The 25,181-nt window shown below is 36.2% G+C and overlaps 2 protein-coding genes and 2 long non-coding RNA genes across 4 annotated transcripts in view; 2 read left to right on the forward strand and 2 right to left on the reverse strand.

The window, feature by feature from the left end:
* Positions 1–25,181, reverse strand: part of LOC116176360 (cAMP-specific 3',5'-cyclic phosphodiesterase) — a 416,659-nt gene that overhangs the window by 357,158 nt on the left and 34,320 nt on the right. The window lies entirely within an intron of this gene.
* LOC116176369 lies at positions 13,270–13,709 on the reverse strand. The gene is made up of 3 exons (XR_004146435.1): positions 13,522–13,709; positions 13,391–13,464; positions 13,270–13,319 (listed from the first exon to the last, which is right to left on the reverse strand). It is a non-coding gene; the product is annotated as an uncharacterized LOC116176369 (long non-coding RNA).
* LOC116176365 lies at positions 16,754–17,506 on the forward strand. Its single transcript, XM_031494893.1, has 3 exons — positions 16,754–16,834; positions 16,886–17,203; positions 17,270–17,506. Exons 1-3 carry the CDS (start codon positions 16,774–16,776, stop codon positions 17,302–17,304), a joined length of 414 nt encoding a protein of 137 aa, XP_031350753.1. The 5' UTR covers positions 16,754–16,773; the 3' UTR covers positions 17,305–17,506.
* On the forward strand, positions 18,274–18,967 carry LOC116176367. Its single transcript, XR_004146433.1, has 2 exons — positions 18,274–18,467; positions 18,727–18,967. It is a non-coding gene; the product is annotated as an uncharacterized LOC116176367 (long non-coding RNA).

A 25,181-nucleotide genomic window follows, 5' to 3' on the forward strand; every position in this document is an offset into this window, starting at 1 on the left:
AATGTGGTAGCCCCCGACACGATCTTCCTGATGGTGGAGTCAAATCTTCAAACGCGAATTGCGGGTGAACGGGACGTCGGAAGGGGGTACCGTCAAAGGGAATGTGGTAGCCCCCGACACGATCTTCCTGATGGTGGAGTCAAATCTTTAAAAGCGAATTGCGGGTGCACGAGGAAAGTGGGAAGCGGTTAGTGAATGTAGTAGCCTTCGACAAGATCTGTTATTGATGGTTGAATCGAAAGTGGCTAATAGAATACTGATCTGCCACACAAAAATGCGCTGAAGTCCCTTCGATCTCAAACGAGGACTTTGATAATTTTTACATTTAGATACAACGTATTAAATGTAACAAATATTCTAAGTAACATTTTTTCAAAATACCAATCGTATTTTTCACAACTCAATTTTTAATCCGAGTGATGGTGGATTTACTTTTCCACTATCCGTCTTAAGGCCGCATGACACTACGCTAAATTTAGTACGAAATTTTTATGACAAAAATTTGTACAAAATTTTGTGTAGTGTCATACGCATTTTGTAAGAAAACTTGCAACAAAATTTGTGGGCAAAAATTATTTAGAACGTGTTCTAAACACTGCATAAATTATATACAAAAACTGCGCAGAAAGTTGCCACGCATCATATCTGTTTATTTGTAATGACATTAAGGCCGTTGTTTGAAACGCAATAACACTTTTGCTATTAAAATGATAGAAGTAGATAGTAACTACAGCAAATTCCATAATAACTCGTTTATAGCTTTGTTAATAAACAAAGTTTATAGGGTATGTTGCAAATAAACCTATTAGTGAAAACCACAGACATTGAACCAAACTAAAACCACAGAATATAGTGCTGGAAAATAAAGACATTTCCCTACATACTAATCCAAACAGCACAGGCGCAAGTACAATTTTCCTTGCAAAATTTAGTAATAGTGTCAGACAGAAGTAAATTTTTTTATTCAAAATTTTGTATCAAATTTTGATTCAAATTATGTTTATTAAATCTGGTAGTAAATTTAGTACAGTGTCATACGGCCTTTAAAATTTCCGTCGATGAATAAATAGAAGAGTTATCTTCTTAAATATGAACGATCTTAGCAACATTAACAGTCTTTATCTGCTGTGATGTTGCAGTCTTGAAATTGTGAATTGCTTGTATGGGATAAAATGAGAGTAACAGAATTATAACATAAAGTAGGCGCTGTTACGAAAGAAAGAATGTTGGACTTGTTGATGACTAAGAGGGGTTTCAATAATGTAATTTGGTAAATGTAGAAGGCGCTCTACAAAGATAAATGAACGGACGACACAATAAGAGCTAATTTAAAATAATGCTAGTGCGTGGCAGTTTAATTAAAGAACAGAGAGAAGTTTCCATGTTCCCCACATTTGTATTAAATATAAAGAAGTTTCGTTTCTATTGCGAAAAAAACCCAGTCGAGCCATACGAATTTGTATGTCAGGGTAGGAAAATCATATACTCTGTCACAAAAGAGGTGAGGACGTGACAATGAATAGGAGTTCGATTCTTTCACAATTATGGTACGGTTGATTAAACCAAAAGTGTGCACTTACTGGTTTATAGAGATAAGATTCCCATTCAACTTAAAGCAATAAATCTCTGGGAAAATTCGAAGCACCCCCGCGGGGAGCTGTCATTTGTAGTTTTCTTATTAGAGAGGTTGTAATAAAACATCAATGGAAGTAACATCAAGTAATGTGGAATTGACGTGCGGCAATGAACAAAAATTGAAATTATTTAGTGCACAGGCACATTTTCATGTTGGTAAAATTGCAAATTCGTGTACAAAAATAATGATTGGCTTCCTCCGCTTAAGATTCAACAAAAATGTACTGGTATTATAAAAATTTAAATTGGAGATTTAATATGTTGCATTCCTTCCTTCAATAAACAACCGCTTACCGCTAGTCCTTATTGTGAATGAAAGGTTTCTGAAATATTATCTCCAAAGTATGCAGATTCGTTATCCTCAAAAAGCAAATAAGTACTACGGATTCCATTTTGGTGTTCCCTAACTCGTTCAGTTTTGGCTGGTAGTATTACGCTAAACCTTATTTGCTAGTTGCTGATTTTAGGTCTATGTACACGTTGGAGTACCAGATGCCACATTCCACTATTAAACCACCTTTACACATTTATTATACATCTCATTCACTACAGATGTCTCTTGTTTTACCATGATCGAATTTTCCTAATACGAGAGCGAGAGTTAATCCACCAATGTCCTGAATAATTATTTCAGCTGCTGTTTCGGATGACGATAATATTTAACCCCTGATTTAACCATTTCCAGTACTTCGCCGTATTTCTCACCTGTCTTTCCAATTGGCCTTCAAAATCTCCCACCATATCCGCATTTCCAAAGCTTATATTCTCTCTCAATGATATTGATACTGTGACAGGGTTGTGCATCCACACTGGAATTTAGCAAGAAGAAGATCAAAATTATAAAAATTCATAGCGCGATAGTTTTTCTCTAGCTTGTTTCATACCTCCAAACAGATTCCTTCCTCCCCCACGTAATGAGGTTTCAACGCGACCTCCGCTGCATAACTCTGCCACTTTATTAGTGAATCTTTATTAGACGCCAAAATTGCAAAAGTTATAACCAAAAGTAAAATAAAATGTTTGCTTCTCTCTTCTTTAGTATCTCCCTCATCCATTTCTCCCCTCACCCTCGTCTTCCAGCACCACTTTCCTGCTTCTCCAAGTCCTTTCCACCTCCTTGCAATTCCATTACATGTGTTTTATGTTCTCTTCTTCCTCTCCGCATATTTTAAATTTTCTTTCTTCGTCTTGTCTCCTGAATCTCGCCATTACTTTGATATTTTTTTGTTCTCTCTCATAAATATTTTAGTAACTACTCCCTTATTAGAATTTGGTTTGCTACTACTTCCTCGTGCGGTCTCTGTCTTCACCCTCTGTTGTTGTATTGGTGCATCCAGGTCCCTTTTTGTCAGCTCATTTCCAATCCGTTCTCCTACTCCTCTTTGTCTTTGTCAAGCATTGTTTTACCAAATCTGTTTTACTCCTTCCCCCAAACCTTACCGCCCTACGTCCCGACCATATTTGTTCCATTTTTGTTTCCTCCACTACTATACAATTTGACGTTATTCCGTGCAGCCCTAATTCCCATTTATAATACCTTTTTTATTATACCTGAATCACAATCTCCATTTTAAACACTCAAATGCGTGCGAAAAAAGGCCTTTAAAACACACGTGCTTTAAAGTGATATTTCAAGTATGACTTTTGAAACTGTCATCTGGGTGAAATAAAAATTCTCTTAGGTCGCTTTCTGTAAATGCAGAACATTTCTTGGGCTTGTACCTATCCTTCGGTTAAAGCTTTCACAAACGCGCGAAATTTAGGGTATGCTTCCAAATCTGTTCCACTTTTTAATCGCAGCATTTGTTTGAAGTTTTGAATGAATGCACCAAAAGATAGCAGATTTAAATACCGTTATAATGTCCTTCATATATGCCAGCAACAACTTTTCATATTCGTTATAATAGGCTTTAGTGGATTTGGATTTTACACCTACCAAGGTTTGTTTAGATTTTACAACAAGCGATTTAATGGACGGTGTATTATCTTTTTCAACGGAAATCGTTTTATTCACAAAGATGATGCTTTTTATAAGCAAACGTCAAGTGACATTTCCATGGCAATCGTGAAATTACGAACACCCAGCCCAAAATAACCTTGCACCCAGCCCACATAATTAGACATGTATTCGAGTATATAACGTCAATATGATTTCATTGTATTTCCTATTTTTGAATTAAATTGCAGGTATAATAAAAAATACTATAAGATACACGTGTATACTTGGTCTTTAAAGCACTTGCAATGTTAAAGGCACTCCGCTTCGCGATACACTTGTATCTTAATATACTATAGTGTATACGGTCCAGTTCATCCCACTCCTTCCACTCCCATATTTCCGTTTCGTACATAAGCACCCCTTTTACCACTGCATCCAACAGGTTTTCTTGTTCTGAAATTGTTTTTTAAACCTCTCTCCTCTTCCCCACACCTGTCTCATCGCCACTATCTCCGTTTTCCTTAGTTCTATTATTTGAGCATTAGACAACCTAAATATTTAATTTCTCTTATCTCTTCTATGTATATTCTTTCCTCCCTCCATTTCCCTTCTATCTCCCTTTTCCTGCCATTTCCCTCCCCAAATTTCATTATCTTCGAATTTTCTACATTTAGCTCCATTCCTTTCTTTCCCAATACCTTTCCATTCTTCCCATTAGTTCTACCTCTGAGGTAATTATCACTGCGTCCTCCGCGTAAGCCAGGTACTATATCTTTTTTCTTCCACTACGATCACTCCACTTTGGTCCTGTCTTAATAGTTTTCCTATATCTCTTATTAGATTAAATAAAGTTGGGCTAAATGGGAATCCCTAGTCCTTTGCATACCCAAAACATTTCAGACTCTGTCCTTTCTATTCTTACCCTCAATCTTGTCTCTTCATATAGTTCTTTGAGTCTGTCCTTTAACTTCTTGTCTATTTTCCTATCTTCCATTCCCTTTCCACTCTTTCAAACACTGCCCTTTAAGTCCATGGAAAACGCCCTTTCTTTAAATTCTTTTTCCACCAATCTGTATAATACACATATAAAGTCGATCGTTCCCCTTTTTCTTCAGTCTTTTTAGTTGCTGCTCGATCTCTTCTCTTGTTATCTAATCTCCTTCAACCTCCTCTCTTCTATCCACTTCCATAGCCGCCTCTTTCTTCTGCTGTCCTTGTGGTACCTTGATATGGTGTTTTCATTCCTCTAATTCTATGTACCTTCCAAAAATCTTTCTGTTTTTATTTCCCCGATTTGCCTTTCGAATTCTTTCTGTTTCTCCATGCTATTTTTCTTTATATTTTTTGTTGCATCAATTTCTCCCTTTTGTACACGCTCTGCCCCACGACTCATTTGTTTTTTCTCTTTCTTCCCTTTCAGTTATTTGTTTCCACATTATTGTTTTTTTTAATACTCTCCCTTATATTATTCTACTCCTCCTCTGTACTCCCTCCTATTATTCCCATATATGTGAATTACCCCTTCCCATCTCCCTCCATATTTCCATTTAAAATTCTCCAATCTCTTTTCTGATCATTCCAGTAACACTTCCCCATTTTTGTTGCACTACACATTGTCCTTTAGTTCGTGTTCGTGTTCTGGCATTCAAATCTCCCCCCCCCCCCCAATAATGATATGATATGATGATGTTCTTTAATTTCTCCCAATTCTTTTCTTCTATCCATGATTCTACCATCTCGACGACATCATATCTTCTTACAAATTCCCAGAATTAACAGTCAGTAACAGCTACCCCCCGCTACATTCCAAAATATTATTTTCATGTTGCCCTTCGTCATTTTTATTGCGTTTTCCACTTTGTGTCTGTACACTCCATCCCTCCCTCTGTCACCACTTTTTCTGTTTATCCCTACAAACCCCGCCCTTTCCTAACCCATTCTTTTCCTCTCTGTTGTCTCCAAACCTTTTACATTGATACTCGATCTGTATTGTTCTAGTTTCACAGGACTAGATCGTCGCCAGCTGAGACGACCATCTGCTAGCCTGTGGCGTTTTTGCACGGAACTATCAAGAAAGGTTACTTGTGGGCATACTTTCTGGGTACTGCAAACTAAGCAAGCACATCCACGGCATGGGTTTGGTAGAATCACCATCTTCTAGAGGATATAGGCGCCGAGACGGCACACAACACTTTGTGACTGACTCGCTCTAGACCAATTGAGACGATCCGTATTGGGGGTATCCTGACCGCACACGGCTACGATTAAAGGCGCTTCCCCTTCCCCCACTCTTGGACTCATTTCACGTGTGGGATGGTCTGAGTGACGTTGAAGAGTCGGGCGAGTATAGCCAGGGAGGTAGTACCAAGCATGGCCTAATAAGAGTACTCTTATTAGGCCATGGTACAAAGGGCCCGAATGTGAGTGAAGACTTAGTCCACTCTCCTATCGCAATCCAGAATCCAGAGTCTGGATCCTCTTTTCCGTTCCGCAACCTATTTAATTTCTCTCTGTACCCGTCTATCCCGCTCCTCCCCTTTAACTTTCCCTTTCCTCCCAATAGCATCACTCTTCTTTTTCCACGTTAATTCCGCGATTAATAACTTAATTCCCTTCTTCAAATTTTCTCGCTTCTTTTACCTTCGCCTCTACTTGTAGGTTTTCTTTTAGCCATTTCCCTGCCCCCCCCTCTTTTTGTCTTTCCCTTTTTCCATCTGTACTCCCTTTACCGTTATGCTGTTCTCTTTTTCTTTTTCTTTTCTCTTAGTTTCTTCTTCGAAGTTTTTTATCCTTTCTACAAGTTCTTCTCTATTCCCTTTTCCATGTTTTCCTCTTCTAGATCACTTGACACGTATATTCGCTTTGATATCTAAGTAAAAAGTCATTTACCCCTGTCCGCCCGTCTGTGTACAGGGTGTTTCGAATTCGTGATTCCCCATTGGGATCGCCGTGACGATGAGAGATACAGTGTAGGTTCAATTGGAGTAAAGTTGCTCCTTTTTGTGACTAAAAAAATGTTTTTGAAATTTTTGGAACCTTTGAAAATGAATGACCGAAAACCGAAAAACTGAAAACGCTGTTTTCATTTTCCCTACCTTAAAAGGTCAGAAATGGACGGTTCCCGTTGGCACTTTTTTTCGGAGAATCCGAATCTGTTATCAAAATTTCCATAGCACGATTATGGAATGAAAAGAAGACAAAAAGGGGCGTCTTTGCCCCCATTTAACCTACACTGTATCTCTCACCGTTACGGAGATCCCAATGGTGAGCCACGAATTTGAAGCACCCTGTAAATGATAACACACGAACGGTTTCGAATTTTTCAATTCTGATTTCAGTAATAGGTAAACAATGGTCAAGGGACTATCTGATACAATTTTGGTTAATACTCGTCAACCGAAAGTGACCTTGTCGGTCGTTTTCTATATTGTTGCAGTTTATTTAATAAATTAAAGTGTAACAAACATAGCAAACCAGCTCATGGGTTACTGAAAATTTAATCAGTTCCTCCTTGGGTAATGATAAACATACCTAATTGATACTGAAAACAAAATTTGAAAATTCGAAACCGTTCGCGAGTTATGTACACAGACGGACGGACGGATGGACAGAAAGTTCAAAATCTGAACTCACTTAGAGTCTCGTTAATAAGTAATAACTAACTGACATCATCAGGAAAAAATCTATGTTATAATTGTAACACAATTCGATTCGCTTAAATAGCAAGCAATCTTTCTACAATGTTCTAGAGTACCCACGAACGCTTCCGAATGTTCTCGAACAAACACAACACATTTCCCGGAAATAATGCGTCACATCTGCCTTCGCTGGTGACAAATTTTTGATGGTGCCTCCATGTTTGGGTGGGTTTCTAGAATATTCGCTACATTATTTCCATAGAAGGTCACTGAAACAAAAAAGGCTCGTCCTATACTGACAATCTGTTAATATTTACAGTTCTAGAAATATTATTAAATAGCCCAAAGTCGCTCTCTGATAAACAAAAAAGTCAAAACTGAGAACTGTTAACAACGTAACAATATAGGTAACGCTAAATCGGAAATCTACCCACACACACATACAGTAGAATGCCAGAAGCAGAGGGTCATAAAAAAATTAGGTGGAACACGATTCTCAAAGACATCCTTAAATAATATATTAAGTTTGTAATTGCCCCTATACTCAAAAGTAAAAGATCTAAGATAAATAAGTCTTTGAATAAATAGTGCTGGTAAACAAAATTTAAAACACACCACAAGCACGTCCTTCCGAACCCTCGACCCTATGGCGGTCATTGTATACCACGCACATCCTTGATACACGACACCGCCCAACCTACCCCCGATCAAACATAAAAATGAAAATCTCAATCACAGCATTTGTTATAGATACCACTTCCTCATCTAGTGCCACCCTTCGTTAGATTAGACCACTGTTTCATACTAGGTATTGACCTCTATTATAAGCGTCATGCATTGCAAAATAAAAACACCTTATCAAATTTGAAGATTGTGTTTGAGTTTGCGTTCACTTCTATTATCTTACTTTCCAGCAGCTGAGTGATAAATTCGAATAAGGGAGGTAACTGTGACGCCAACGACCGCAATTAACTTCGTGACCATCCTGGTAACTAAGGAATAAAGCATCTCTTTGTCACATAATCGATTACGAAGGTATATCCCCCGTCTAAATGCAAATCATAAGCGCAAAGCTGCTCTAATTACAGAAAAAAAACTCATTTCTAAAGTAAAACAAGAGGAACGTCTTAAAGAACGTTAAACTTGTACAGAAGCTTTGCAGCATTTTCATGATTCGCAACTGGGAAACAAAGTTTTAATTCGATTACAATGGAATTAGTAAGAGCTTGTTTGCGTAATTATAAAAATATGTATTAATTTTCTCTTTTCTTTTATAATTATCTCGTGCCTGTGCAGATGCAACAAGTCTTCATTGTTTCTGTCGTATTTAATAATTTTCGGGCTTCCGCGAATCAATTGAATCTACAGGTATAATGCGGGTTCGGGTAGGCAATCCTCTCAGGGTTGTTTGGATATTTTAACCGCGATACACGCTGTTTGCTTAGTTGGGTGAATTTTTCGCCCCTCTTTATCAGGCCCAAACGTACATAAACCCTTTTCTGTTTAGATTTAAATAAAACGGAAATTACGATTTAAACGGAAGCTGGCAATCCGGGCTGTAATTTTCATGCGCTATAATTGGCGACTTCAGGAAATTAGTGCTATTATGTCGCAGCTCTCGCATCTTTTCGAAATATTAATCAAATTTTCCTTCCCATTTCAAAACACTGTACATATAAACAAATATAGTTTTTTGTCACTTATAATTGCACAAGAGGTTTGTATTTTACCGAGTAAATTTGGGTTGTTTAGGTAATGAAAATCCGTTGCCTAGCAATTAGACGAGAAAAACTGTCAACTAATAAAAATGCGACACCGCAGGTGGAGCATTTTTAGGTTGACAGTTTTTCGAGTTCAATTGCTAAAAGGAAACAGATTTGAGTTGCAACAACCCAAATTTACTCGGTTTAAATACAAACCTAGAGTGTAATTCGGTAGGACAATTTAACGAACAAGAAATTCACGAAACTAATCAATTATTGACAGACGTCAAACTAGTCATATGGGAAAGGATAATGCGATAATTGGTTCGAAAATGAATAGTGAAAAAACTAAAGTCACTAAATATAGAAAGTACCGCAATCCATTGGGCTCGTGTGTTAGAGAGAGAACGCATGATTTTTGCCCAAAAATGGCGGAAATTACCAGATTCTAGTAACTTTAATGTTAGGGATTGTTCCACCTGTTTGGAGATATCTGTATATATTTTTATAAAACATGACAGTACTATGAAGTTAGGTTATAAAAAATTACAGCTATTCAGATTTTATTTGTCAATTTTTTTAAGTTGGCAGCAAATTTGCCCAAAAATGGCGGATGATTGCGGTACTTTCTATATCTAGTGACTTTAGAAAAAACCACTAGTGCATTTGTCGCTGGAAAAGTTGCAGGTAACTTTTGCCGCTGTCAAAGTGACAATTGCACTGCGGCTTATGCGATTTTTTATACATGAGTTGAATTGTCACTTATAATTGCACAAGAGGTTTGTATTTTACCGAGTAAATTTGGGTTGTTTAGGTAATGAAAATCTGTTGCCTAGCAATTAAACGAGAAAAACTGTCAACTAATAAAAATGCGACACCGAAGGTGGAGCATTTTTAGGTTGACAGTTTTTCGAGTTCAATTGCTAAAAGGAAATAGATTTGAATTGCAACAACCCAAATTTACTCGGTTTAAATACAAACCTCGAGTGTAATTCGGCAGGACAATTTAACGAACAAGAAATTCACCAAACTAGTCAATTATTGACAGACGTCAAACTAGTCATATGGGAAAGGATAATGCGATAATTGGTTCGAAAATGAATAAGTGAAAAAACCACTAGTGCATTTGTCGCTGGAAAAGATGCAGGTAACTTTTGCCGCTGTCAAAGTGACAATTGCACTGCGGCTTATGCGATTTTTTATACATGAGTTGAATTGTCAATAATAAAATTAATAAAAAAAATTTACACAGTCATCTCAATGCGTAGTTCAATGAAAGAAAATTGCTCATAGTACAAATGAACTGTACAATTCACCCTTGTAATCACTTTTCATTTTTATACTTAATTAATTTCCATGGAGCTACAAATTTAATTTTATAATTTTAGGGGGAGAAAATGCTGTGTTTCGATTCAGTGAATAGTTGCAATTGCAGTTATACTTTTTAATTTAAAAGGTTTATTATGAATTATGAACTAACGAGTAAATTTATATGACAAAAAAGTTAACACAGCTTGGTAAGGATTTTCCATTTCTAATTCAACTAATTAAAAATAAATACAGTTTTTTATTGTAATCATTGGTATAGTTTGCCTTTAATTGCACAAAAATCGTCCAAATACTTCAACTATGCTGATGTCGTTTTATTCAGCGATCAGGAATAGACCTATATTAGCCGTAGCCAAAGATTACTATATATTGATCATGGCAATTAAAATTCCAGGCGTTCGAATCTAAAGCCTCAGATGTTTAACTAAAATTTTTACAGCTCACACAAGAAAGGGGAAGACAAAGGTCGACAAACGAAAACCACGGCATCGGTAAAATGCGCGCTAAAATTTCGAGGTTAAAATTCCAACAATAGTGAGAATCGATATGGGCAGCTGCGGAAAAACAGGGAATTTACACAACGAAGCTTGTCAAGAATACGACGGTAATTAAATTTTCGACGGCTTCGCGTAATGGCTCACGTACCGGGTTCTCATTGTTTATTTTGTTTGTTGTTTTAAAAAGTATTTACGAACAAGTAATATCTATTTTACCTTTGCTTGTACTAACCATTAATCTTTGAATGTCGTGTCCTAGGTCGTGTCACACAATTTGTTATTATTTATTTTTTTATTTTACTTTTTTTATTTATTATTTACATTATATTATACTATACATGGGGGATTAAGTACTTATTAATGTATTAATGAGGAAGTTGATTACCAATGAGAGGTTTTTCTGTACGATTCAATTAAACTAAATCTTGTAGGAGTACGGAGTGCAGTTCGATTCTTCACTGTATTATGTTGCTCCCTTATCTCGTTCCCGTTGCCGGACGATGCTAAGCAATAGAAGAAAGGAGGACCTCTAATTTGATGTTTCTCTGTATGAGTCGTTTAACTATACCTTGGAGAAAGTACCTTATAAAGTATTATGCTTCGCTGTATTATGTTGCTTCCTCATCTCGTGCCCGCTGCCGGAGGGTGAGTGAGCAATACAAAAAAGAGGGGTCCGCTAATTAACATTTCTTTTATTTATGTCGTTGGCTTGTGCGAATTTATGCATTTGTACATGCAATTTACCCTTTTTTCGAGTTGTTAAGCCTAAGATGATGTGTTTAATAGGTTTTTGTACTAAGAAGTTATTCATTAACCACGTGATGCTCGAAGAGGGGTTCCAAAAAATCACAAGGGGGAGTGGGAGTGTAGTGAGATACCACTTGCATTTATTTCGCTAAAACGTGCGATTTATAAACCGAAAAGTGGTGTGTGATTGTGACTCATTGCCAGGAAACGATTGCCCTTCCAGCCGCGATAACCACCCGACGCGGCTTGCCGGTCACGAGTAATACAGTAATTGGCGCCTAATATATGCGTACTTTGTACTGAAAAATACACGCGATTTTGGGAAGGGCGGAGGGGAGTATTAAACCTGACTACGTATCACCAGGGTGAAGGAAATTTAAAAAGGTGCAAAAAACACCACGTGATTAATGAACAATCTAAATTGATTGATCGTGTTTTCCACTTCTGTTTGTATCTTTGTATCTTTTATCTTGATTTAACTGCATTTGATTCAAATACTCGATTTGATTTATCGTGTTTTCCAATTGTGTTTATGATGTCTCTTGTGTTTGGTGATTTACTGCATTTGGCTCAATATACGATTTGAGATGTTTGATTTGTACATTTGTCTCTTTTGCATTTTGTTGTAGTTTATTTTTCTTTTTTTGTATTTGTGTGGGTTATTTCAGGTTTTTTGCCCATAAAAGGTTTTCTTGATATCGCCTTGTTATGTCCGTAATATATTTTATATAATAATATTAATAATAATAATAATAACATATAATGACAGGTCCACCCAATAAAGTTACACGCCCTAGCACAGTTAAAAAACACATAACTCCTTCTTCACAGAAACACACCACGTTATCACAACCCCCTCGTATTCAACCCAAACGCAAAAATCTAAACAGCTCTACTAGCTCACGAAATACTGTAATATCTCCATCAATAACCCAAGCAACAACACAAATACAACCTCAAGAACAAAGAAACACCATAAATACAAGTAACGCAACTTGCACTACAAAGACAGATCCACCCAATAAAGTTACACGTCCTAGCACAGTTAAAAAACACAAAACTCCTTCTTCACATAAACACACCACGTTATCACAACCCACTCGTATTCAACCCAAACGCAAAGCCAAAGAAACACTTACACAATAAACTCTATTAATAAAATTACAGGAATTATTATAATGATATTTTTGTTTTGTTTTCTTCTTTCCTGATAGCGTTGACTATTGTGTTTCACTTAATTTTATATAAAATTTAAATATTTTTGCCGCTTTAATTCAAATTTATTACCAAAAGGATAAACAAAGTCAAGGTAACAGGATGATGAGGGTCATCTCTGATAGCAAAAGGTGACCAGCCATTTGCCATTAGATTTTTGAATGGTCAAGTTATTCAGCTGAATGCATCTTAAGATTGTTAATTAAATAATTCTAAAGAAGAGCAAAATAATAAAGTTAATTAAACAATTTGTAATAATACGTGAGTATTTTCTTTCTGTAATGACGTATTCATATTTAATTATAATTTTCAGATCTATATGATAGGCGCCTCATGGCTACCCTAAATTAATTATTTAATCTTATACTATATATTTGGAACCCAGTTCATCCTGGTAATGCATTAAATTAATCTGTAGCTGCTTGGAGCTAATTTTTAATATTTCAGGGTTCTTTTAAGTAATTATATAATTTCTATCGAAATATTAGAGTTGCCCTAGAATTGGCACTCGTAAGGAAATCAACATCTAACGTAGCAGTCAAAATAAATCTATCCTATTCCAACTCCCAGCAGCTCCAGTCGTCAAGGTCTTCAACCGTCTTCCGAAGTAAACCGTCTAGAAAAAGGTCAGACTGTATCGTACACTTACAATCATATACAAACATAACACCATAAAATTGTACTTACCAATAAGGTATCCGAATTCTGTAAGAGATCTCCGCGACAGGTCACACCTCCATCTCACACGATCAGTCGGACAACTAAAATCAAATATTGAGCAATTAACGTTTGATAATTTTGAATAAAATTAAACTTACCCTCACGTTGTTCATAATTTAATGGTCAAATTACCAGAACGGGCTAGTTAACGTCACGACCCTGAGAGTACTTTCCGCGCATAGCCCTGGCGCCCTTATATCATTCATGCTCTACCATCAGCCGAGCGCAACAGGGTATCGGTTCAAATGTATCCGCCATTACATTAAGATAACAAAACCGTTTTCACTTACCCGGTAGCACCATCAATAGCTATGTTGGTAAGTATGAATTACATACTATCCCTAGATTTCCAATGTGCGTGTGTGAATTTTTATTTTATTTATTTTTTTTTAGAATCCTACATAACTTCACCAGACACAGACGCAGACACTAATCGTTAATTGATTTCAATCCGTGCGATTAGTTAGCCAGGCTAGACTTGAATTCTGACAGTAGAAACACCGACCATAATAATAATAGTCTTTATGTCTTAGTAACCTATCATAGCACATTTTATATGTGATACGCGGGCATAAAGTACCACTTTATGCCCTAGGGCATTAAGTATCACCATAGTAACTCATTTATACTTAATGACAAAAATTGAAAATTAGAAACGTCAATTATTAATTGTCAATACCTACCTACTAAATCACAAGATTGGCCTTATTTCTTATAGTTTCTGGAACTATTTGCTCATTCACGATGAATTGAATTATTTAAAATTACGTTTGACGTTTGGATGGTTTCAATCACATTAACAAATTCGAACCACGCATACCTGATCAAACATAATGAATTATTTTGTAAACGAATATTTACTTTGACGAAGAAAACTATTTGTAAAACATAAAATTTTGTATGTACCACGGGCATAAACTGATGTTTATACTCTCGGGCGACTAAAAAGCTCTCGGGCCATAGGCCCTCGAGCTTTTTAATTCGTCGCCCTCGAGAATATAAACATCACTATTATGCTCTTAATACATAAATAACTATTATTTTTCTCCTATAAACTTAACCAGTAAACCCGTGGGCTACGCTCCACTCCTTTTATGTAAAGTAGCTTACGATATTAACAATTGCAATATTTCAACTACTTATAAATCCAAAATAGTATATTAAGAAACAAGTTTCATAAGTGGCGCGTTTAACGCACGAGTTCAAGTTTAGAAAACGAGCCGCTCGCGGCGAGTTTTCTAATGAACGAGTGCGATGGGGCGTCTTATGAAACAAGTTTCTTATACTATTTTTTCTATTGAGAAGATATTTTCGAGAAATTTTTATCAAAATGTTATAGTAACTTTTTGTAACTAGGGAATTTTGATATAGAAGTTGTATTAGTGCAGGTTGTATTAAGTTGGCAGTACGACGTCCCAAATATTTCACTTATTTAAATACACTCTCATCAATTTTGTTTTAATTAATAAACTTCAGAAATTAGTACATTAACTGTGGAACAATTCATAAAGGCAAAATACAGTCCTTCGTCCTTTTATATAAGTTATGTGAAATTCAGTCGTGTCACTGTCGATTAACGACAAAGCTAACAGCTAACAGATTTCGCCCATATGACACTGCTTCTACTTATATTGGTGACTGACATAAAAAGAAAAACAAAGGTTTCTTTTCGCGATTTGCCATTAACGGTCACTAACGGATCGGTCCTTAGTGGGTTGTTGTTACGTGATAGGTGTCACTCATTACGACGGGTTCGGCTTCGGATTGTCACTTCCTCTTAGGAGCATAACGATACTACACAAATCAGGCTCACGATATTAATAACGCAGAACAAGTGCTAAAAGCAATAAGCTGCTTCTTTAAAATATTGTTTAATGTGTTCCGAAGGTATCTTCGTTGTCATCCTTTCCCCATTCGAAATCTCCTTTATAACCTGTAGGTCTTTTTTGGAAGATAGGTACACTATTCGTACTAGTAATCATTGGTCACAGATTACACGTAGATGTTGAACGTGCTACAAAAAGAGGCATTAATCATTAATGTAAAAATTTACCTCAAAGCCCCACATTGTTGATATCTCGGTTCTTACGCTACATACCGTAATATTTAATTCCCTTTTGAGTTTTGGGAGAAAGTAATTAGGCGGTTTTTTCATATTGTTCTTCTTGTAATTTGATTAACACTTTATCAGCCTTACATGTCTCGCTTTTAATCAAATAGAAAGGGAATCTTGTCTTTCTGTATATCAAAACATAACCCTAATTTGTAAATAAATACAATCGAATGTCAAATAGGGTAGTGAATTTAGGTTTTCCTCTTTAATACCAACTTAAAAACGGTGCGTTAATAGGTCTCATTAACGCACTGTTTTGAGCGGAAAACAGTGCCTTAATAACAACATTTAAAAATCGAAATAGAAAAATACATTTATTGTATAAATTTCAACGTCACTGCTGCATTCCGGTAATACTAATTTTGGGAACTATGACATGTAGGAAGAAAATGAATATATCCATTTTTTGTAGGAAATTTAATTGTCTTTAACTGCCTAATTCCGTTACACAACGATTTTGATAAGAATGGTTTTTAGGTAGAATGGATGGTATAAGGTTCATAAGCGAAAAACGAAAAAATGTGGCCCTCTTTCCCACCTGTAGCGGCTGGGCTAGAAACGGGGACTTTTGCTATTCCCGTCCTCTACAATCCGTCTATTGACTGAACTATATTGTCATTGTCCCTGCTTAGTTAAAGAACACAGTATCAAAGAGTCTTTGATAGTACAGTTCTCACGGCGAGTGTAAGTTTGCCTATAATCAGTAAAATGAGTAAGTTCGCATATCGGACTAGCGCTTATATTCACAGCGCGCATGAGGTTATACATCTTTCCTTATTTAAAACATGACATTATTGAGGGATGGGAAACACCCACTTAAAAGCGTCAAGCCAGTCGCTTTTAAGTGGGTGTTGCCCATTCCGAGACCAACATACCTTAACTATTGCTTTCTCTTTTTGCTGCAACAACCTCCATTTTAAACGTCTGTAACGTCCAGTGTAATTAGTTACACCGCCCGCGGTTCGTAAAACTAGATACGCACTTGCCCTCTACCTCAAATGTCATGTTTTAAATAAGGAAAGATGTATAACCTCATGCGCGCTGTGAATATAAGCGCTAGTCCGATATGCGAACTTACTCATTTTACTGACTATAGCAGCAGGACGCGCTGCGCACTGTTTCGAATTTAAATTGTTTGAAATAGCGCGATTGCGTAAGCCATTGGTAGGTAATTTAGATAACCGACCGCTGCCGAGCACACGATAACATACCACAGAAAACAACACAGGTACATAATATGGATCGTTTCTGTAGTGTATGTGGTGCAAGAAAACGACTTAACTTCGATTTTTCAATAGGTAAGTAGCCACTATATTTTATTGCACCTAAGTAAAACTGTTGTATTTCAGAGAAATGTGAAAAATGTAACCAAATGCCGTACATTCTCTCATTCGAATTGAAATCAAGCAATGTTTTACGTTGTTCAGTGTGCGTTTCGTACATTTGCGAGTCAAATAGATATTGTGAAATATGTGGCCATACCGTAGAACGTAGTAAAATAATTAGAAGCAAACGGGCAATTGAAAACCGCGACATGATTCGCGCAAAAAAAAATCAGGCTTTAGAAAGAAGAAGAGAAACTCACAATATGGTAAAAGCTGAAACAATTTCATCTTTATCAACATCGCTACGACTGTGCAACGGTCTAAAACCAGACTGTGTGGAAGGTAGGAAATTAAAAGATATTAAATGATTTATAAGTTGAGCATTAATGATCTTTTCTAATATTTTAGATATCGCTGGTAACACACTGATAGGACGCAGGTGATTCAAACCTGTAGGATTTTTTTATTTTAGCAGGTCTCACAAATGCCGGCTTCCATAAGGTTGGGAATTTGTTTTCAACTATGCAGCAGTTAATGATGTGGGTTATGAGCTGTATTACAATTGGGTAGCAATATTTTATCATTTCTATGTTAATTTTATCTATTCCGTAGGAAAGTGAATGAATTTTATTTAATAAATCTAATAGACAGTATATGAGTCTACAGTTTTGAATTCCAGCGGCACAGTGACTCCTGCGGTCTCCACGTACAAGTTTACACTCACAAAAAACGTGTAAGAGAGAGAGGAATTTTGCAACACGTGATGATTGGCGCACGTAAGCTATTAATTAGCTTTAGAAGCGCCCAATCGTTTCGAAATTTGGCATTGGAGTGCTTTTCAGAGCTTAAGACCAAAATTAAGGGCGTGCGGTGCGATTGTGGAACATACAATATACTTACCACCTTAGGGTTCCTTATCCATGGCGTAGCAACAACATAATTTTGTCGAGAAAACCTCCAAATGCATTACCTTTCCGCCTATGTAGTAACCTTCATGTATATTTTTGGTATATACATCGACCAAAAAAATTTCAACATCGTTACTTATTTTCCGAGATCCTTCATGGTTTAAAACCTTATACATACCTACACGGTGTCCCAACGAAGATCTGTACCCCTAAATCTAGGCAAAATAAATGTTTTGACAAACATCTAAAAACCACTATATTTTTATATCGAGAGGCCCCCCTCCTCCCACATACTTTTAAATGGGACATATTCTGAAATCGGTGAATTTTAAAAAATCATTACTAGAACACCCAAATTTTATTTTTTGTGTATTTCTGTGGAAACGAATTGTGCATCATTGTTTTTAGACGAAAATAATAATTTATCTTAAGTGGTGCAAATCGAATGAGTGATATGATAAGTACCTATATCCTGTCCTAAGTATATACATATATATATATAGCCGTGAATTACGTTGGAAAGTCAGAGAGCTCTTCAACATGAAAAGTTTCATTATTTGTATTCTATTGGTACTGGTGTTAGTTGGCCTGTCAAAGGCTGCCCAATACTGTGTATCAGGCGATATAGTTACAAAACTATGTAAAGGCCTTTACTGTGACTGGTTGTGGAGTATGTGCCCTGAAGGATATGAAATATGGTATGCTCCTTTTGTATTTCTCTATATGTAGCTAATTTATTACTTTTTAAGAAAATAGTAACGACTCTTTATTTCTCGATTTAAAGAATTTACCTAAACGGTATTCTCATCTCTCCATTGTGACTATTAAGAATACCTATGTAGTGACCATTTCTAACATGCATATTAACTGCCGCCCCTATTAGTACCTCTGCAATATTTGCAATAGAGGTGTTTTGATTTCATTTTCAAACTTATTAATTTTTTTGTTATATTTCAGCCATTACAATCCATACAACCGTTGCGGATTGTGGTACCAGACCTGCTGCAGAGAAATTGTAGAATATAACTAGCAGCACAGACAAAATAGATATAAAATTTGTATAAAAGTATATTACCTACATCTGTTTTATATACGTTCAAAGAATGTACTTTATTTCTACAAAATTTATATTAAAATATGCCTATTTAATGTTAGTGTAATACATACATATTAAATACGTATTTTGTTTGAGAAGGTATTTAAAGGACGTCTATAATATTTTTTAGTACTTACCTTTAAAATGCACATTTAATACGTTTAACACATACTTTTTTAGCTTCCTAGCATGTGCTAGGTAGCTATTGCGATAGCCGTTTTTTGAACATTTCAAAATTTCATCAAATGTCGACGTTTTAGACCATTTTAAGCAACTTTTAAAGAATAAAATTTTTTTCCGTCTGTATGTACGTACGTACGTACGTTTGTTGGCAATTTTCTGAGAAAACGGCTCGACGGATTTTGTTGAAATTTTGTATATATGTTTTAGGCATACCGAACAGAAAAATAACGGGCCGGATTTTTGAAAAAAAATTTTGGAGCGCCGTAACGGCATCGAACTTTTTTTTTCAAATAGCAACCTAAAATTTTTATTCTATTATTTGGAAGACCTTATTTTTGTTCCTACAAAAAATTGGGCCGGGTTATATTATCAAAAAACGGAGAAAAAAATTGTCAAAGTCAAAAAATTGTGTTGCATATGTGCAAAACGCAACGATCTTGTTTCTGAAGCAATTTAAACGAAATTTCTATGGTAAGTCCCTTTAATAAAAGCAAACAAAATTCATGCGCAAAAATCGTATTGCGCATGCGCAGAAATGCAATTTTCTTATTTATGGAACAATTAAAACGAAATTTGGATGGTAGGTCCTCCTAATAAAAGAAAACAAAATGCATGCGCAAAAAATCGAGTTGCGCATGTGCAACATCCAACTTTCTTATTTATGGAGCAATTTTAACGAAAATTGGATGGTAGGTCCCTCTAATAAAAGCAAACAAAATGCATGCGTAAAAAATTTTTGGTTTCAGCTAGGAAGCTATTCTGTCAAGAATTTGACACCTGGTTTTTATATACTTTAAATATTTTACAAAAATTGATGTAAAATCTTAAAATCTCTTTAACGTTAAATAAAATATATTCCAAATGTCTAGAAAATAGTGATAGTAATAAATAATAATAGTAGTAACAATAATAAAGTTTATTGAGCCTTAAGTAAGAAAGCTCAAAAGGGTATGAATTCGGATAATCGTCTTACAAATTCGCCTACTTCCCTGCAAAAATGATTAAAATTGTTATTAAAAAATGCAGTAGGAATTTAATTTAATAGTAATGGTGCCATATAGCTAAAACAACCCTCAATTTCTTTTAGTTTTGTGCTGCGGTGTAGTATATGAGTCTACTCTTAAGTTTAGGCTATGAATAGCAGATCTTTTAACCAATATGTTACAGGAATTAACATTTCATCACGAGGAGTCGATTATAAGGTACCTAAGCCAAAGGAATTTGAAGAGAGAAACAGGTTGCGTTTCCCTGACTTGGATAAACAGTTAAGCAATTGCAGCCATTTACCACATATTCATGTAATAGAAGCAAACAGAAATTATACTAATATATCAGGTTTTTAAGTACGGAAAGAATTTTATCAAAGGTCGGAGAGTTTTAGATTCAAAAAACGTGATATAGTCACTAGAGGCAACTGTAAAAACAAGCTCTTACTACCTAAATCTAACTCTACCACAACAATTATGTACCTCGGTCCCAAATTACATAACTTCAGATTAGACCAAATTCCCATTAACTTATCATCTAACAATGGCAAAAAGAGATCAAATTGTGGCTGCTCAAAGATAAAGAAAATATACACAAAGCTCTATCAATAATTTGATAGCACTTAATGTAGTTACTAACACACCACTCATTGCGGCTATGTGTTTTAATTAGAATTTTTTAGGTAGGTAAACTAGAAACTATTGCCTTGCAACCCCAAAAGTACAGATAACCTCCGAAGTTACTACTCACGTCGTTACTTCGCCTGAAGGTATGGCTAGTAATGGAGCAATAAAGAATAGAAGAATCAAAGGAGTGCTATGGTTACCAAGAATCCGATTTATTAAAAACCTTACCGGAAATGTTAAATGGACGCGTTATGGTATCGTAATAACAAACCTACTGGGTGAATTGGGAGGATGTTATTCGAAGCTTCAAGTTATACTACACGCCGCACAGGTACCAGCATAAGCTTGAAGAAGAAATTTGAAACGAAGTACAACGTACAAGAGAACCTTCTTATGAATACATTACAGACCTATTAACTTTGATTCGCCGACATGGGGGTTTATCGCTAGAAAGCCAATTGGATCGCATATTTATTAAACGTTTCGGGCCGAATTTAAATACATATATCAGACTTTGGGATTTTAGAAACCTTCCAGAATTAGCCAAATCTGCCAACAGATCATTTTGGCGTTAATTGATACCAAAGCAGCTAGAACGTATAAATGTGGGAATAACCCAGCAAACATTGTTGTGCAACAGTTGCACAAAGGGTAGGCAACTGTTGGCTAACTTGTTTCCGTGGGGAGAAAACATTGTCGACAAACTGTTGGTCAACATCGACCGGCCTGCTGTTTCCGGTGTTTGTCCAGTTTTCTTTCAGTCAGCCACCATGAGCGACGAAAAAGATGCTCTACTCGCGTGGTGTGCGTTTTTAGACACAACAACAGTTTTTACCAGAATTAAGAATGGAGGGCAACATGTTGTTCAATAACTTCTCTCGAATGGAAAATGTAAAATTGACCCGTATACGTGTCTACACTGAAGATGTGTGCACACTTTAGGTCAACATCGCCTTTGAAGTACCCCCTCGGGAGCGAACACCGCGCATCAGTTCGGCAACAGCTGCACAACTGTTGCGCAACACGTACTCACTGTGTAAAATTGTGTATTTTTCGACTGTTGTTCAACTGTTGCACAACAATGTTTGCTTGGTCTATTCCCACCTTAAGGTAACCTACCTACTAAAACTAAAAACAAGTAAAAAGGTTTTCGCCCTAAGGCGAGTAACTTCAGCGCATTTTCCATGTATTGATCAGTACCCAGCCAACACACTTACGTTTAATAAACGGTTTATTATACGACAATTACAATTCAAATCATAAAATTAACATATTAACAATCTCTTTCCACAAAAATAAACCAAAATTAAACTGCGCAAGGCAAGGGAAAACCAAATAAAATTAGAGTTTTGTACAATGGTTAAAATTTCAAAGAAATATCTCCATAAATGATATTGCAAACATTAGATGTGCGCATGCGCAGTCAATGCCAACTTCTTTATTTATCAAGATATTTCTTTGAAATTTTAACCATATATGCCTGTACGAAAGAAAATCACAGCGCACATATGGCCTTTTGGGAAGTACTGATCATTCATGGAAAATGCGCTGAAGTTACTCGCGTTAGGGCGAAAACCTTTTTACTTGTTTTTATGTTCAGTGACTCTCCAAATTTGATACCACAGCCGGAAATAAGGGCATACCCTCGAATAGAAATCCGTCACTATTTCCAGAGTTGTTGCATTTCTAATTTCTCTAAATTTTTATGATCTGCCTTTTGATTGAGTTGGAACTTCTTAGTTTTTGTTATGCGTTTTCTCTGAATGTTGAAAATTTTCATTAATTTAATCTCATTTATTTATATTTCAATTTACACGTGTAGTGATACCAACAAAAATGATCGCATTATCTACTCAATGGCGTCTTAAAATTTACCTAATCTGAAGGCAGTGAAAAACAAGAAAGGTGCGGCTACTGTGAACAACGTAATTTCTGTTGATAACTAAGTGGAGATATCACATCTATCTTTGATAAATAATATATAAATAAAAGTGTTTACGTGAAATACAATGCCCCTTATCAATTGTCACAGAGATGCAAGGTAACGATTGCTGTATCAAATTTAATGGATCCACTTATATACCTGTTAGTCAATAATTTTAGATAAGTGACACACATGTCTTACAAAAGAATCTTTTTGATATTCTGATAATAAATAAACGACATACCAGCCCAGAATTGACGGTGGGCTTTAGGACTATTAGGAGTAACGTAAACACTTTTATTTATATATTATTTATCAAAGATAGATATATTTTTCAAAATAGATTTATACATTACATACGATGAACTTCAACTGGGACCTTGTAGCCATCATTACACCTTCTGACCTATTGCTCCATTTTCTTTCTTCTCTGTTATTGATCTTAAGTTTATTGTTGAATTCTTCCCCGTTCCAACATCATGAACTTTAAACTCTACCACGTGTCACCTTTCTCTCCCATATATCAGCGTAAGTGAACAATAGTTTGATGTAGACGAAATCTGATACCTGGGCACTTTTGAACTAATGATCTCAAGCTTTTGAAAATGTGAAAAAATGTCAACCGTAACGAATATTCCGACCTGCAGGAGGTATGTTATACCGCATCCTCTGCGGAGTTAGGTGGGAACTTGGTAAAAAAATTTGTAAAATCAGATTGATATACACAAAAACTTTCTGTACAAGGTACAAGTTTTACAAGAATTGAGGAAAGATGATTACGATCCGAGAATTGACTTCTGCGAATGAATGTCCCGACAGCCGCATTTACACGAGGCCAGTAGGAGGGCAGGTTACTGGGAGCAAGTAACCTCGAGCAGGTAACATGTACTGTGTGGACGTCATTGTTTGAAAATGACAGGCAAGTTGCCTCACAACCTTCCTGGCAGGTGCACTTGCACAAGGAGTAGACTACCTGCCCCCCCACTACCACCTCTTCCGACTTTCCTACGACCTGCCTCTGCATTGGCTTCATGTGGACAGTGTAGTGGTAGTGACTCGTGACCTGCACAGCGTTGTTGTTTACATTTACGTTATAAGAAACCGGAGACGAAGCACTCTCGGCCATTTTAACTACCTGCGAAACGTTAACTTAACCTGCCAGCTCTTGCAAAACTGTTCCGCCCGTGTGGACACTAAATCAGGAAAGTTGTGAAGCAAGTTACCTGCTCGAGGTTACTTGCTCCCAGTAACCTGCCCTCCTACTGGCCTCGTGTAAATGCGGCTGTAGAGCTGATGATGCTAGCTTTACCAAAAGCATCTGCTTTGGTGACTAATATACTGTCTTGTTCAACGGATTTGTGAAAACAGAATAAATTGTAAGTACTAAGATACAAAAATCTACACATGTTTGGCGAAGATCGCACCCAATTTCCACAGAAAATCGTTAATGTTTGGGCAAGTATTTGTGTGAATTAAATTATTGAGCCAATGGGAATTATAATAGAATCTACTGGCAGAAGTAATACACCCATTGATCACACAATCTTTGGAGAGTCAAGCGAAAGACAAGGAAGGAAAGAAGTGGTCCACCAATGTCTTGTTTGTCTTGGTCAAGCAGACTCCTTGGGATGGATCAAATGAGGGAGTGTATTACAAGTTAGAAGGGATGTGCGGATAATGGCAATGATACTCTATACCTTCATAAACTCAACACAAATAACTCCACTACTACGACGAAGGCAAAAAAATCTTCTAACGGAGACGATACTATTTTACTGTGGCTTTTGCTTCGGCGGAAATAATTATACATCGGGTGATGTTGCAGTTGTTATCTGAAGTTCAAATGTGTGTTTTCTTTTTTTCTTCTTCTTCTTTTCTTAAGATTATCTGTAGTATAGTTACTTCCTTTTTTTCCTTAAGTAGGTAGTATAGTTACTTTTTTTAAAAAATGGTTGTTGTAACTTAAGCGTTTTTAAGTTAGTTAAACCAAATTGATGAAAATGGTTAACGATTATTGAAGTTACTTACATTAGAGTTGAAACACGACTGGTCGTTAATATGACTAAACTTGCTTAAAAGGACTCTGTTAACAATTGAAAGTGACTGCTATGCACCTAAATAAATAATACTACGAACTGATGAGTGTGCTACAAAGAAAATGACTTAACGTTAATGGGTTCTTATTGAATAAGTCCATCAGGATTACTGAATTCTGAGGAACTGAGTTAACTACAATCCCTACTGAGAACCTTCGCAGAAGGGTCTTTCCTGAAACTACTCAGATTGTCTGACAGAATTCGCGGAAGGTGCTAACATAACATGACGTTTTCTCTACTCCTTACGTGACTATAACAAAGTGATTTTATTCCTAACTACTTAATACCTAGTTACAAAATATGCATATAAAATTACAACTCAACAGTGGTATTATCATTTAAACTTTCAATTTTGGGTTGAATGGAAGAGCAGGGAGTAATAATTTTTATTACAATCTGAACTCCGCCCTTTGAGTAGTGAGTAGTTTTTTTTTCGGGTAAGATGTAGCTCAATAAAGGCATTATTATTATGGTCGGTGTTTCATGTGAGAACTCAGGTC

This window comes from Photinus pyralis, unplaced genomic scaffold, assembly GCF_008802855.1.
Source record: "Photinus pyralis isolate 1611_PpyrPB1 unplaced genomic scaffold, Ppyr1.3 Ppyr1.4_LG7, whole genome shotgun sequence".
NCBI lineage: Eukaryota > Metazoa > Arthropoda > Insecta > Coleoptera > Lampyridae > Photinus > Photinus pyralis.